Source organism: Antennarius striatus, chromosome 14 (assembly GCF_040054535.1).
Source record: "Antennarius striatus isolate MH-2024 chromosome 14, ASM4005453v1, whole genome shotgun sequence".
NCBI classification, from domain to species: Eukaryota; Metazoa; Chordata; class Actinopteri; order Lophiiformes; family Antennariidae; genus Antennarius; species Antennarius striatus.
In genome coordinates, this window is record NC_090789.1 from 7,211,914 (window position 1) to 7,228,757 (window position 16,844).

General features: G+C 39.1%; 2 protein-coding genes across 2 annotated transcripts; both read right to left on the minus strand.

The window, feature by feature from the left end:
• Positions 1 to 671: 671 nt before the first annotated feature.
• On the minus strand, positions 672 to 3,817 carry hoxa11a (homeobox A11a). Its single transcript, XM_068333168.1, has 2 exons — positions 3,041 to 3,817; positions 672 to 2,257 (listed from the first exon to the last, which is right to left on the minus strand). The coding sequence occupies exons 1-2, from the start codon at positions 3,699 to 3,701 to the stop codon at positions 2,025 to 2,027; spliced, it is 894 nt and encodes a 297-aa protein (XP_068189269.1). The 5' UTR covers positions 3,702 to 3,817; the 3' UTR covers positions 672 to 2,024.
• An 8,060-nt stretch (positions 3,818 to 11,877) lies between these two features.
• hoxa13a (homeobox A13a) lies at positions 11,878 to 14,676 on the minus strand. The gene is made up of 2 exons (XM_068333255.1): positions 13,975 to 14,676; positions 11,878 to 13,497 (listed from the first exon to the last, which is right to left on the minus strand). Exons 1-2 carry the CDS (start codon positions 14,633 to 14,635, stop codon positions 13,250 to 13,252), a joined length of 909 nt encoding a protein of 302 aa, XP_068189356.1. The 5' UTR covers positions 14,636 to 14,676; the 3' UTR covers positions 11,878 to 13,249.
• Positions 14,677 to 16,844: the final 2,168 nt, after the last annotated feature.

A 16,844-nucleotide genomic window follows, 5' to 3' on the forward strand; every position in this document is an offset into this window, starting at 1 on the left:
CGGTTTATTGCACTGCACTTCAATTGTACAAATGCCCCAGACTCTCAGACAACTTTTATGGCCGCGTTGCTGCGGCAACGGGAAGGATGTCCAGTAATTAGGGACGGAATTCCAGCGCGCAGTAAAGGATGCGCAAGGCAAGGCCGGACTATGGTAGAGAGAGCAACCATAAACTTCAGCCTCTCTCCCTCCGTTTATGGCCTCTGACTGTCATATATGAACGCCAATGCGCTACGGTTAGCTCCCATAAACACAGAGATAACAACAGCAAATATGGCGAACCCCTCATAAGGACTGCAGTCAGAGCAGTGTTTCCAAGGCCAATCAAAAAAAAACAACAACAACAAAACAACAGTGGGCAATCCAGAATATTTGGCTATATAGATAGATAGATAGATAGATAGATACTTTAATAATCCCGAAGGAAATTGCACATATTATATGTTAGAGATAAATATGTAAGCAGAAAAAAGAGAGGTTTTCTTCAAAGAGGATTGAGGAGTTTAAAATCGACGAAATATAAATATTAGAGCACAAAGTGTCAGGTTGTATCATAATTCTTTAAATGTATGTTCATAAATCATATGTATACATACACACATATCCATATATACACACCAATATGCATAGTTTTATTTATTTATTTATTTATTTTTTAATTTTTATTTTTTTAGAAAAATGGACATACCCACTTGTGATAAACCCACTTGTATTTTCTCTGCCTCCAGTAATGACCGGGAAACTATTTCCACGTGGAACGCCAAAATCCTTGCAATTAAATGTCTGTTTGTCTGTTTCCTACCGGGACCGAACGGCGGTGATTCCATCGCTGATGTGATGTAAAGTGCGTATGATTCTGCGTTGCTAAAGTATTTTCATACATGTATTCATTCTACAAATATTTTAGCCTGTTTCTACATTGTTTCAATAAGAATGCCTTGGAGTAGACTTTACAAAAACAATGAGGACAATGAAAGATGTTTAATATAATAATGTGTTTTTATTTGGAAATATAGTATAGTACACAATAGTTTGGCCATATCAAGCAGTGGATTCATTGCGATGACCCTGATCAGGCTTGCCCTGACAATCCATTGGAAAATCAAGTTATTTACCTTTATTTTTTAAATTACAAGTATCAAAGAATCAAAATAGTATTTTGTGTTGTAAATATAAGATCGAAGGGGCCAGCTATATTTATACCTGTGTGAATACGTAGGACGCGTACCTCAGTGCAACTCCACACAATTCCAGTATCAGTACTTGATAGGTGGTCTCCAAAAATCAAACGGACTGCATGGATTTTTTTCTTAGATTAAAACAAGATGTTATTTCTCTCAGCAATCATTCACGAGAAAGATATCTCATATTTTTAGGGTGAATCAACAATTATTATTATTGCCTCCAATTATGGAGCTTGACTTTGTTATCCGCGTCAATAACAAGAGAGTAAACTATCAGCTACAAAATAAATAAGCACAAAAACAAAAACACTTAACATTCTCATCCGTTTGGATGTATCATTTGGTCACACCAATATAGATTCAAATAATGTCACGTATTCGCCTTTTCCTAAACCCACCATTTTCTGATATTTATACAGAACAGCGAAGTAAAATAAATCTTTTGATTACAAAATACACTGAGTCCGTCAATGAGCGACTGATGAGATTCGAACCGACAAGAAGGAAATTCTTTTAAAAAAAGAAAAAAGAAGAAAAAAAAGGCGTCTTGAGAGTCACAATAATATTAAAACAGAAAACAAAAATCTTCTTCTTTACTTTCGAAAAGCAAAAGTCTGGAGCAAGTAATTAAGGTGAAAGGGTTTGTCTTAATTCATGCTCATTGTTCTGGAACTTCCGATCACATTTCGTCCTCGAACTTGAAAAACCACTTAGCAGTGTGTCTCTGCTGTCACGGTAATTGTGGTTGGTACACGATGTACCATCAGTCCGCTTGGAACCGCACTCGGTCCAACAACATGTGAGTGGATCCTGATGTTTGTGATAAAATCGTCTTCACGTCTAAAGCAGAGGGTTTGATGTGTAATACTGTAATCTGTCTCTGTTCAGTTTCTTCTCCTTCATGCGGCGGTTTTGAAACCAAATCTTCACTTGTCGGTCAGTGAGGTTGAGCATCCGAGAAAGTTGCAAACGTTTCTCCTTGTTAATGTACACACTGAAAAAGAATTCTCTCTCGAGTTCTCTGATTTGATATTTGGAATATGGACACCTCTTCTTTCGGGTCCTCTGTCCATCTGGAAGACACACACACACACACACACACACACACACACACACAAAAGTACACTGGTCACAGAAAACAAACACTTCAAATTAGCCATGACTGTGTAACAAAACGATTTATACGGTTTGGATAGTCCCTAGATTACGCTTCAGTGGATTTCCTCTACACAAAGCATTAATAACATATTTCCAGTTCCAATATTTCAAGTGTCCTTTGTGGTGATATTAAGTTACCCTGCATAGATGACCAAGTCATTGGCTTGCTGCACAATACACTTGGGCTTTGACCTTTTCTAGACACTGAAAACAAGCAACTCACCTTCAGATACGAGCAACTCAGAGCTACAGGAGCAGAACGTGTCACCTTAGACAGTTCACATATTTATTGACTATATGAAAGGAAAAAATTACAAGTGGGAACAAAAGAGTCCATTGATAAAGCCACGGTCATTTCACGAAAGCACTCATCCAAAACATCCATAGAACAACGAATTAATAATATAATTCATGATGAGCAAACATGTAATGTTTCAAATTTAAGGTCATATTTAGATGCTTTTTTTTGTGTAAACTTCGGGGTGTGCCTGAGAGTGGTCTGGATGTCTTTCACGGCCAATTTCAATTCCAAACACGTGATCCTGCAGTTTATAACAAAGTTTTGTTGGGGGAGTGGGGGGGTCTACAGGCCCTCTATAAACCTTATATGCTTATAAAACAGCATATAAAATTTTTAACAGCAGCGCACAACATTGCAAACTTTCTCTCATAACCGAGGCGTTGACTTTAATACGTACTGCTGCTGCTGGATTTCTCCTCATTGTTCCCGGAAGATAACTCCGGGCTGCTGGTCTCATCTCGGGGTTCCTTGGTTTCCGTATCCCTGCACGACGGCGCGTCCTCCGGCGCGGAGCTGGCCTGCTTAGTCGGGGTTTTGTCACCCGGGTAGCCATTTGTGGAAGGACTCTCCGACGTGCTCCCGTACGCCGTCTCGTAAAACTGGTCGAACGCTTGTGGCAGCACTCCATTCCGACCCACATTCCCGTAGAAATTGGAGGCAGTGGAGCTGGCGGTGGTGCTATGGTGGTGGTGGTGGTGGTGGTGGTGGTGGTACGCGGCGGCTGCAGGACTGTTTTTAGCAAACATGTCTCCTACTGGTGCCGACAGACAGTCCCGGTGCACCATGTCCTCCGCGCTGGGGTAACACTGGGGCAAGTTCCCCCGATGTGGCCATTTACTGGACGCGTCAATGGCTGCATAGTCCCTGAACGTTACCTCTCTGACGGGCTGGACTTGCGGCAGGTTAGAGGAGTAGGAGTATGTCATGGGTCGAGTGGACGGTGTCTGAGACAAAAACGATGGAAGACCGGAGAAATCTGCTCCTGCCGAGACATAATAAGTGCAACTCGGCAAATACATGTTTGATCCGACTGGGACCCTTTCGTCAAAATCCATCATCCTACAGTTCGCCCTCTTGTTAGAATTCTATGTCGGGGCTTGATTCGTCTATAACCGCCCTGAACATGGCTCTGGAGCGCCGTGCCTCTTGTCTCTTTGAAGCAGGTTCGCTTAGCAGAAATTTGGAGGCGTAAGCTGACGTGGAGAGCCATCTCCTTCCAGTCTGTGGAGGAGGGGTCACGTGACCAGGCAGCAAAAATTGACAGATTTTTCAGGCTGTGTGTGTGTGTGTGTGTGTGTGTGTGTGTGTGTGTGTGTGTGTGTGTGTGTGTGTGTGTGCGTGCGTGCATGCGTGTGTGAAAGTAGGTGTGTGTGAGAGAGACATGAATGCTGTGCGTCCTGGAGCTTGACATTGGTGGTTTATTGTTACTTTGGCTCAAAAATAAGTTCCTTTACATGCGTCAGAAGTTTGATTTAATTCTTGTTGTGTCATAGAAAGGAGAGTTTGCTATTCAGGTTTTCACCAAATTACGAATGCTAATATCTCAGCTCAATCTGCTTTTCTAAAATATAACCAGTTACTGTGTTTTTCGTCATTTCCGTGCAGTGATCGAGAGATAGAAGGAATCCGGGAGTGGACCCGTCTGGGCCCTACCTGACAATAAAATTGAGTAAACCAGCATTATTGTGCATTGATAATATAGAACTAAAATTGGAGGAAGGAGACGATCATCTTATCTTCTAAGTCAGCCTTTAAAAAAGACTCAGTCGTGATCATTTGGTGGTTTTACAGCATAGCGTTTGACCCAGTACGCGTTTTTTATCAGGGTCATGTTCAAAGTAGCGGCTAATGTTTCAACTGGCTACACACAGAAGAAACGAATACACGATTTGTTAGTAAAACTTATACCAAAGAATAACTAAATTTTTACAGTCAACCCTTGTAGTCATCTGTGAAACGGGACGACGAATTAAAAAAAAAATCCTGTACAGATTGAATATTAATTTGATGTCATTCTAAATAAAATACGCACACAAGCAAAACAAGCGCACACAACCTTCCTGGCGCCTGTCTTCATTAGACTATGATTTTTCAGTCAAATTCAACTACCGTTATTTACATATAACGCAATTACATTCTTGATTGATATTTGCATTATAGTCATGATTTAACTGGGTGTTTAACATTCATTTGAAGCAGCTCCAATTGTCGTAACATTCAAACCCGTCCGCTTTTACGCACGGTTATTTCCTTATTTGCTTCATACATTTATTCAAAGTGAGTTATTCGGTGAGAATCGTTGCCAAAAAACATTCAAGATACTTTCCTAATTATAGTCTATACATTCCTGTTTTATTTTAAATTCAACGACCCCCATACATACATGCCATGAAAAAAATATGGATTCTAAAAGCATTTTCAATAAAAATGCAGCTGTTGTTCACATAAGCATCTCAATGGAAAATGTGTTACACTTTTATTATGAACACCCTCCATATTTTAAGATTATGAAGTGACGCAGAAGAATGTGCCAAAAATTTTGAATTAAAGGTCATTTACACTGACCTTGAAGTCAATTAAGATAACAGTACAGGCAATCTTAAAGACTGCAGGGTCTTTCTGCTTTGACTTGATAAATATGTCAGAGTGTACCTTATCTGGCTCTCTGCTCTGAGGCCACCGTGTAGCTTGTTTTGGAGAGCCTGCAATCTGACTCTAATGTGCTGTGAATGAGAGACCTGAGCCGGGATTAAGACCGCCGCGGCTGGCCTGGCCCCACAGCCCGACGTGCACATGGTCATCCAAAGTTCTTGATTGCATATGTGAAACACCAGCTTAAAATTTCACAAACATTATCAGGGCACAAGCCGCATCTGACTAGGTGAGCAAAAACAGGAAAACATCAATCCACTGTCTATTTTATTTGGAGAAATTGTAGTATTCCACCAACAACTCCGGTGTCTTTTCAACTGCACGCCCCGCCTCTCAGGCAATCCAGACAAATTCTACGAGTTGTGCCGAAGCTTTTAAGATGTAATTGAGCAGGGGATACTCAGGAAAAACCAAAGCCAGCTCTGCACAGGCCTGCGTTTTTATAGCTGCTATAGTATTCTAGTGCGGTTTTTTTTTTTCCTCCCAGCCAGACAGACACCACAAAACTGGCCAAGCGTGATGGGAAGTCGCCACCTACACGGAGTCAAAGTCAGCCACTCAGGATTTTCAGTGGCATTGAAACAAATTTTGTCTGTGCGCAAGAAAGGTAAGATTTCTACTAAAATAAAGGAACAAATTGTTAAAAATCTGACCACGAAATGAAACAAAAAAGTATTCCAAATACAGAATAGTTAGCAATTTGTTCCAAAGGAGGTCAGAGTGTGCTGATCTTGTGACCATCCCTCTGTGGTTTTAGGCAACCAAAACTGATGTCTAGTGGTGCGTAAGAGCTCTCAAAGCCAACGCTTTGTCTGTACGGTCGACTTCAAGTTCGGGGGAGGGAGAGGGTCTTCCCAGAGAGCAAAGGGCCCACTCTGCCCCGGATGGAGTTCGTTTAATTGCTATTGCATTTACGCAGGCTTTAGGTTACAAGATAGGTCGATAATTTATCCCACGACTCTAAACTGTGGTAAAATAAGCCTCATATTCTTCCTATCTCATCATGAAAGTAGTATAGGCCTTCAATATTTTGTCTTCAGCAGGTTTGTATCTAACTTTTTTAGATGATGACAATGAACTCACAAAGAAGAAGAACCATCGGGTATAACGTCGCCCATATATATGTACGCTTTACGCAAAGGAAGTAGTATTTTAGGTAAAAAAGGAAACATTAAGACAAAAGATGTCATTATTTCCTCATTGACTAGAAGGTAAAGCGCCGAAAGTGACTTTGAAGGAAACAGAATCAGCTTATTTACTCAAGGACACCGTTCATTTGAAGACCTTAAAATGGTGAAATGTTTAACTACTGGTTTTCCAAACAAGTTATTGACCGATATTCCTCCTCAGGCTTGTTATTTTGATGGGTTTCAGACGGATATCGCTCTTTATTAAGAATTCCGTAATGAATAACTGAATGTTCAAACTTCCATCTTTCCTATACAAATCAGGATTTAGAATTGTACAGTTTGATATATGTACAGGAACTATAGCAGCAAATTAAAGTGAAGCCTTAATCGTAATTGAGCAAAGTGGAACTTTAATTTGTATAACTATGTTGGATTTGGGGAAGGGCAGCATTTTTTTTTTCAGGAAGAGAATGAGACACAGAGATTGCCCAATCCGCATGCCATAAAACCCTGTCAGACAACAAGTAAACAGTCAAGTGCTGGGAGGATCTGAAAGTAGCTGCTAACACCACATCAGGTATGGGCTATAAAGGAGGTTAAATAAGCGCATTCACTATCTTGCAAAGAAACCCACTGTCCTCCTGTCCTGATTTCAGTCTTCAAGCGAAATAAAGCAGCCAGAGCTTTTGTATAGGTCGTTTTGTTGTTTTCATTTGATGGCAGAAAAATGGGCCACCGTTCCTTTGCCTCAAAGCCTCCATTGACTATATTCTTAATTTCAAAATGAAAAGACTATTTAGCTAATGTGCTGAGCGAGAGACCGAAAAGGTATACAAAGTACACAATAATAGAATTCAGTGCCAGCTGAGACCATTTAATTCAGACTGTCCAACAGTTAAAAAGAAAACATAATACAATTTCACCAAAAATGGCTGTTTCTAATGCGTAAACGGGTCGCGAAACCAAAACAAATCAAAACAAACCAAACCAAACCAAACTCAGGCTGAACTAATAAGTAAAAGCAACATTTTTCAGACAAAATATTTATCAGTTTTTGCAGTATTAACGTTTGGCTGTTTTGTTGATTTGGATTTATACATGTAAATACAATATTTTTTAAAAGTGTTTTTGAACTTGAATGTTGCGTAGCTGCTCATGTTACTGGGTCTGGAGTTGCGGGGATTATAAAACCATCAGGATGAAACGTGAAACAATTAGGGATCAGAATTGGTCGAAATGAGTAAAATGTCTGTAAATTTGAACCTGTTTCAGGAAAAAAAAACTGCTTTGTATCCACAGGTTACTCAGACATTTGGTCTAACAGAGCTGGTGACGACAGAGGGGCCAGGCGGACCACACATGGATAAAGCGAAGAACCTTACCAACTCCATGGTCAACGGGAGCCCTTCCGATTTACCAGGGCAGACTCACAATGCTGGATTAGAGTAAAGGGTATCCTGGGAAACAAGGCGTCAGACGGAGCCGACATGGACAAAAGGACATCAAACGGACTTTAGAAATGAAAACACAATTGTAATAAAAGATAGAGCACAGAAGAAAGAGGTAACGAATAAGTACAGCGGTAAAGTTTTGACTCACATATGCTTTAACCAAAGCCTAACTATACTATAACGCACTTATTTGTGAAGTTATCGAGCAAAACCAATTAAAAAACGAATTAAAAGTTAAATTCAGTGAACCGGGTTCACACGATCAAAAACAAGTTTCATCATTATTTTTTTCAGAAAGCGCCCAGAAACCCTGGGGCGTTGTATTAATTAAAAGGCTGAATTCAAATTATGTTAAAAATGATCATTTTTGAAAACCAAGATGTTTCGTTAATGGTTGTTTTTCTTTATCTCTTCATTAATTGTTGTGTTTGCTGTTATTTTCCACGGTAAAAACAATATATTAGATCATATACCAGTAGTAAATATAATAGTTGTACAGTGTACAGCTTTATACTTTATTTTAGAAGGAAACTTTGATATTCACATAAGAAGCACGAAATTCATTCTGATCTATGACAAAAAGGTGTGTTACTTTAGGCCCGGCTGTGCCGGTTGTTTTTTCCTTCCAAGATAAAGATCAGGGAATCTTTCCAACGAATGTAACTAATATCGCCAATATTAGTTCATTCTGACCAACTTTTGACTTTTAAAAATTACATAAAATAAGTATTCGGAAATGATTTTGTCGGATTACTTTGAAGTAAGACATATGCTATTCTTAGCATTGTTGTCGTTTTATTCGGATCAGATTAATGTAGACGTCATCCGTCATACCAGACGGTTTCCTTGTTTCTGAATGAGATATGAATAGGAAGGATCGGTTCTCAACATTCCCAAAGATCCATGAATTTTCCTAATCCCCATTTTTGCTTTTCGATATAAGGATTCAAATTGTCAAGGAAAACAGGCTGTTGTATTTGCAAAATATTTTCTACACGAAATAACCTTACAATATCAAAGGCAAATTTATGTTTTTGTTTCGTTGGTTTGTTTTTATGTATAGGAGGAATTAGTGTGTGTGCAGAACCCTTGTGACAAAAATAAGCATATCCTCTGCTCGCACTTTAATCCCAGACATTTTTATTCGCCATACATCTTTTTAAAATGTACCTTTACATCCTTCATACATGACTACAGTAAATTATTTGGCATTAGTATATCCACCCAAAAGGGATCACCATGAAAACCCCGTCTAGAGGAATAAGGCGCCGACTGGGACGTGGAGGAGGCTTCCGCGTAATCGCGGTCAAGTGCTTCTATTTGACCGCTGTCACGGTCGAGGATAAGGTTATGTCTACCCTGTGTTTTGTGGTGTATTATGAGATTATCTCCCAAACTCGTGCTATTAAGATTGACCAGGTCTATATTGTTGACTGACTGCAGGTTTAAAGGCGCGCCTCCATTACGCACAGAGACAGCGAAGGTCAATGTAAAGAGCAACGCCTGTCGTTGGCCCTGTCTGAGTCCAGTCACTGATAGGCAGACTGGAAACATGTCTTCCGTGGATGCTGCATGTGGTCCGTTGGATCCACTCACCGATTTCAAACATTATGCTTGTTAGACATTGACGCAGAGGTCCTGCCATGATTACACACACGTTACCCGAGGATGTAAACAGTAAGAATTTACAATTAATTGAATGAAAGAAAAACATGACCATCCTGTTCTTTTAAAGATGCATTTTTACGCGACATGGAGGTGAATTGCATGGCACCTACTTTAAAATATATGTTTGAGCAGAAGAAAATAGCTATATTTTACATTCTTCTGTCTTATGTAATCAACATAGAGAAAAAAAATGTTTGAGCTGTGGATGTTATACACCCGTCTTCTCCTTTCTAAGAAAAAAAAAATAGACATCATGATTACTTTTTTTAATTAATTGAAATTACTTGTAATTCCCTATTTCGCCTGAAAGTGGCAGCAGAAATCTATTCTTCCTCTTGCTCTCTGTCGGATGCAGTGGGCGGACCCACCGGAAGCGACTGTGTCACGGAGGGCTGGACTGTCACGTGATGCATTACCTTGGAGGCGGGACTTGTAGGTTTGTTTTGGTTCCCAGCAAGCCAATAAGGCGTTGTTGTAGTCCCTCACAACTGCCTCATTGTCACGTGACTGCGGTAAACTTCCGCTTGACGGCTCCTGCTCTTTCCGGTGTTCCGCCTGCTTTTGGTATTTTGACGTAACACTTTTGTTCAATGTCTGAATTAATTGTATTACCGGTTGACGCACCCCATCTTGCGTTCCAGAGAAAGGATGTGGATCTTTTGTTTTGCGCGCATACAGACATGTTGTCTGACATTTCTGTGGGTTTTTAATCAGATAACCGGCCACGTTAAAGTCGTAAATAGAAGAAAGCAGTGAAATATGATCCAAAATCAGATGTTGTGTTGTCATTGTAAATTAAACCACAAATGTTTACGCGGCACAATATTTTGAGTTTTTACAAAGCTTGGTCACAAATAACCTATGAACAGTAGTGGTTTTCCATTCTAACAAGTTAATTAAAGCTCTTTGAACGGTAGATAAAGGAGCCATTAAGACACAATATGGGATGATAAAGCAAATAAATAAGAACAGGTTAAACTTGACAATAAAATGCGTCCATAAAATTTATACATAGCAACCATATTATTATGTTCAGTTCACTGTAACTAATAATCTTAATAATAATAATAGGTGTAATAGTAACCGTCTACGGGAAGGGCGAGGAGAACAACTAGAAGGAGGAGATACATGACGATTTAAAGAAGCATTTTAGCAATTTATAGGATGGGATGCGTTGCCAGAGAGTCTTCTGAATGTAGCAGTAAATAAAACCGTTTAAGTTTTAATACTGTGTGACAAAAGTGTGTGTGTGTGTGTGTGTGTGTGTGTGTGTGTGCGTGTGTGTGTGTGCGTGCGTGTGTGTGAAATGAATCACATTTGCACACATATCGAGGACGTGGACGTGTGAGACAGGACGGAAAAAGACCTTGAAGTCAGATTAAAACTGAAATTAATTTTGATGAATTTATGAACCTAAATTAATAGAACAGTTTTACAGCGATAAAACGATGAAATTCATCCCAACTTTTCTGTCTGTTTCTTTTTTTAGTTTTTGCTCCAGGAATTACAAAAATTAGATTAAATGTAATTATCTTTTTTTTTTTTAAATAGAAAGATCTTTGATCCTAGTGACACTGAGGCATTTCCAACAAATTGTGTTTGCTCCTTGTGATTTTATTTATAAATTTTCGATACACATAACTCGATTTTGATTCGAGTTACGTGGGGGTGAATTCAACTTCAATGGGACAGTATATAAAAAAAATGTTTTAATGACACACACACAAACACACACACACACACACACACTCACACACACACACACACACACACACACACACACACACACACACACACACACACACACACACACACACACACACACACACACGCAAACGAAACAAACAATGCTTTTGTGGCCATTTATAGAAAAAAACGAGAGCGTATTAAATTCCGTGCCCTTTTGAAAGTGTTACGTAAAGTTTAGTATTTGAATATTTGAATATCATAAATAATTATTGATTCGATTTTTCAAATCTAATTTATCACAATATATTTATGTACAGCCACCTTCGTCTTGAAAACCAAGGTGGATTTGTTTCAATTACGAAACTGTGTAACGTAAATATTCAATATTTCATTAAATGTTTAAAAAGTATGGATTGAACCTGCACTAATGAAATATAAAAACAAAACAATAAAAGAGAAAATAATAATAATTTTTATTTAGAAGTGATTACGTTAATGAGTCAGGAAGGTATTTCATTTTGTGTAACGCAGTTATCATTTTTATTTACATATATTTGCAATGTTAAACTATATTTACATATTATATTTCATATTTCATACTAATTAAAATAATATTTTAAAGCCATCGTCTTCATAAAAATAAAGAAAAATGAAAATAATAATAATGATGAATGAATGGAATATCATCAAAATCATCATCATCACTATCATTATCATTATCATTGTTATTACTATTATTATTACTATTATTATTATTATTAGTAGTAGTAGTAGTAGTAGTAATAGTAGTAGTAGTAGTAGTAGTAGTAGTAGTAGTAGTAATAGTAGTAGTAGTAGTAGTAGTAGTAGTAGTAGTACTTGCAGCCTTTTGGTTGTGTCACACAGTTGCCGCTAGATGGCAATGTCGGTCTATATTTCAGATCTGAAACGGAGCAACCTACCAATTTCCTGCGTACCCACAGTCAAACCGACACAGCTGTGCTTAGAAATATTATAAATTTGAATTTATGTTTACAGTAAAGCCACAAGATTATAACACTGTTCAGGGTTATTTGGTCATGCAGCCGGGGAAAAAAATATCTTGGAAATGTTTGGAACAGCAATGGAAGAGCAAAAGTTGACGCGAGTGTGCGTAGAAATATAAATTGTAAGCATTTTTCATTCAGCATAACTTGGATGAAATTCCACCAAGTCCATATTTTATTAAAGGACGGATTTAACAGCGACATACTCACACACAAATAACCTGGATATCATGCCGGACTTTATATACAACCACAAGAATACGCACACATCAGAAAAAGCTATGATTGATATGAACACAGATCCCAAACGATTATCTAAGCATTATAATAATTGCACCATGAATTGGACAGAAGAGCACGGATCCATATGATCAGACCAAACTTCAACAAGCTAAGCTTGTGAATTTTAAACAGGAGGCCAGAAAGATTAATATTTAACATTCCCAAGGTCTGAATCCGTAATACTGTCACTTGCTGCGAATCTTTACATCTATTACTCTCGTTAAACTTGTAGATAAAGGCGTAGCTCGGTGGAGTCAGTTTTTGCATTGCAGAAAAGAAGTCACACATAATACAGCAAAAGTGTACATTTATATTGCTTTCTCCACTTGATTCCTTGAGCAATATTTAACAACACGTGGCAGAAACCGGAGCCTCTGTCGTTCATCAGCCTCAGACTTGTGTTGAAGAAGCTCCTGGAAATCATTTGGCTACTTAGAAAAATCATGTTCAATAAAAGTTTTTTTTTCTTGGTCAATGGATGAGTCCAAAGGTGTACGTGCGCGCACATGTGTGTGTGTGTGTGTGTGTGTGTGTGTGTGTGTGTGTGTGTGTGTGTGTGTGTGTGTGTGTGTGTGTGTGTGTGTGTGTGTGTGTGTGTGCGTGTGTGTGTGTGCGTGTGTGTGGTAGTAGTAGTAGCAGTTGATCTCCCACATATGTTGTCCGTAGTAATAATAATAATAATAATATTAATAATATATTTTTTTAAAAACTAGCTGATTGTTTTTAATTTGTTGACAACTTTCTTCTCCTTTACGCGTCTGTTCTGAAACCATATTGTGACTTGTCTCTCGGACAGGTTGGTCTGGGCAGATATCCTCCTCCGTTTGTCCTTCGTGATAAATTTATTGGCGGCGTACTCGCGTTCGAGTTCCTTCAGTTGCACCTTGGTGTACGGGACGCGTTTCTTCCTTCCGCGTCGATAAGATCCCGAGTCTCCGCCGGCGTGAGACACCGCGTCTGGGAAGAACAAAGACAACAGTCTCACAACCAGATTCTCAACAAGTGTCATATTCACTTTCAAACTGTCATTTTTACCCAATGAACTAAATTCGGTTGTTCATTTGCTTTAAAAAAAATAACTTATTCGTTATTTTATTTATGGAACAATCTGTAAAATCCTTAAATCAACAAATGATACAATCTGATCTGTGGTTACGATAGTCGGTTAATAGTAGTGCTGTAACAGTCAGGAGAGGAAACCTCAAATAACCTCAGCGCATTTCGCGTCTTTAACTTTTTTCATAAAATATTTTCTCTTTATTCTCTTTTGTTGTTTTCAAAATATATAATTTCAGCCATTTTATTATTAAATATTATTCTTTTGCGGGTTTTTTTGTCCAACACGTTGATAAAAACACTGAACATAACAGAACCACGGTTCTACTAAGTGTATGAGTCGAGCAGCTCTGTCATTGCCGGAGAGAAGTGTCTTACCTGGGATGGAAGACTTCCACATGTGTCCAGACTGGGGTTGCTCCTTTGCGCAATAAACCTGGCTATTCCAGCCATTGGCGGCGAGAGCCCATGGCTGGTAGCTCTCCATGGGCAGCAGGGTTTCGTGTCTGGCCTCTGACGGCGTACTGATGGTTGGCACCACGGGAACGTCCAGGTAACTGGGGACGGGTTGGTATGGACCTGACGGGTACGTCGGATAAAATGCAAATTCCTTTGCACGAGAGGTGAAATCGTCGCCAGAAGCGGATGTATCCATATATTTCTCTCCATACGCGGATGGGGGCTGCGCTCCACACGATTTTATGCTGCTCTGATGAGACATTCTGCACGGATAATATCCGCTGCCGAAGTACCCATATGGAAGAGACGCGCTGGATGAGTTCTGCGCTGCAGAGCAAGGGCTGCACTGTTTCACCGGCTCGCCGATGCCGGTGGTGGGCACGTCGCTGGAGGAGTACGCCGTGCTGGGCGCCAGGGACGCGGGGTGAGCCATCAGATTCCTGCACTGGTTTGCAGCAAAGTTGCCACCGGGGAACCCCTCCATGCTCTTACTCACTTCATCGGAACCTCCGCCGTTGTCGTAGAGAAACATCACCGACGGGTCGACCCAACGAGGACGGAGGAGCAGTGACGTTGTCATAGCACACCATCCAACATTGAAGCTTCTGGCTCCGTTTTAAAAAGCCATAGACTGAAAAAAGGAGATACAGGCTCCCAGAGAGTAATGCCACTCTGACGCGCACAAGAGCGAAGAGGTTGCGCTTGTCATTGGCTGAGATATTGCCACGTGACCAGACTATGCAAAGAGGACGGTAAATATCACCCAGTTCAGATAATTAAATGGAGAAAAATGCGGCGAAGTAAGGTGACTGTAGCTATAAAGGGATTTGGTCGACGTCTACTTGAATCGACATGGGTGTTCCTTTTTCAACGTAAGAAACAAGGGTGACCTGCTTCTTTTTGTGTTGTGTCCTTTCGAGAATTTCAGATTCTTGGATTTTGACAATACTGTAGTCGTTTATGTGTGACTCAAATAGAAACGTATCTAACAATGAGAGCTATTTATTCCCTTTAATCCATTGTGTGACACTCCACCAGCTAAGTGAGTAAAATGTATGATACGAGCTTCCCTTGCCCAGAAACTAATTGTCCTTATAGTTTCCCAGAAATTAACTGTCAGCCATTTAACAAGGCATGATTTCCTCAATTGCAAAATGATAAAGTGTATTGTCTTATAATATAACGCACCGAATACACACGGTAGACATTGTATTATTTATCATATCAATCATTTGATGTAGTAGAAATACGTGAAAACATACGAGATGACATATTCAATGTCATTTCCTGTATACGTGCTAATATTTTTGTCATAAAGCCAGAACCAGGTATTTTTCTTTTTATACAAAGGCAGATATATATGTATATATATAAAAATTTATTAAAGTGCGTTGGTGAGATGTTCAGATTTTTTTTAAAGAAGCAGCTTTTGGCATCGCAGTGAGTGTTCCTTTTCTTTTCTTTTTTTTTCCACATGGACGCCGTTGGAGGCCAAGGTCAAGTTGAAAGTTGCTGTCTAGCCATCCAGCCTGTCGGGCTATTCAGGCTTTAAAGGAACCGTCTGAGGTCTTGAAAAGAGCGGAAGAGGGGTGAGAATTCCTGTGCCAATGAAAGCTATTGGAGGACATTAACTTTTACTATCATTTTGTTTTCTCCACCGTTTATTCTCACGAACGAGTCTGTGCTCGTTTTACTCGGGTGGCGAGCGTGTGGAGGAAATACAAAAAGGAATGTTGTTGTTGTTGTTTATTATTATTATTATTATTATTTAAAGATCGTCGGGGAGGGGGGTCTGGCAAACACGTGTGAAAATGATGGGATGAGATGACGTGGTGGTGTGTCTGGTCTGCTCGGTTTGTGTTTTATGACCAGTGACTCTCCGTTTCTATTGTGTGCTTGTTGAAATGGATCTTTTTAATGTCACCAGAGTTTCAAAATCCAGCATGAGTTTCCACTTAATTTTGTCTTGCTTTAGTATGTTGTTGTAAAATCTTCTGTAAGAATGAGGGGAAACGTATAGTCGACCAAATAGAAGCTTTCACGTGAAATGCGTAAAAACCCAATCTACGGCCTGTGAGACAATAACATTTTATAAATTATGTGAACCCCTCTCGTTTGCTTATTTGAGAATCAAAAATCTAAAGTTAATCCAGATATAGAAATTAACCTAGATTAGACGTCAAATAAGTATTTCACAGGGGTAAAAAATAAATCTTTATTATGTAATAAATGATCCTATAAACACTACCTCATATACTCAAATTATTACTGACTGTCCCTGATATAATCTTTTCATTTTATACATAATTTGGAGGATTTACGTTGCAGGCCTTATACAGCAGTGTGGGACGATACAAAAAACGATGAAGTGGCACATTTATGAAAAGCGCAAAACAGATCAGGCAGTGTTATTTACGGAATGATCAGGATTAAAAGGCGATGTGTTATAGAAACAAACACACACAAAAAAGACATACGAGTGAGCCGTCTTAGTAAAAATACGATAATAAATTAATTGGGGACTTTTCATTTGACAGTAAAAAATTTAAAATAATAAATCAATTGTGCAAGGCTATTGGAAAGTCTTCACACGCAGACTCGCCCCACCCATAATATTTCCAATATAAAACAGGTAAGTATTAATTAAGCAAAACATACAGATTTAGAAAACAAACCACGACTGTTGGGGGTTGATCTTTTGTCTAGGTGTTGTATTGAAGCGCTCAATTTATTCCTATATACAAGTTAATAAATAATATGTGTACGTGTCTGTCGTCCAGTTTGTAATA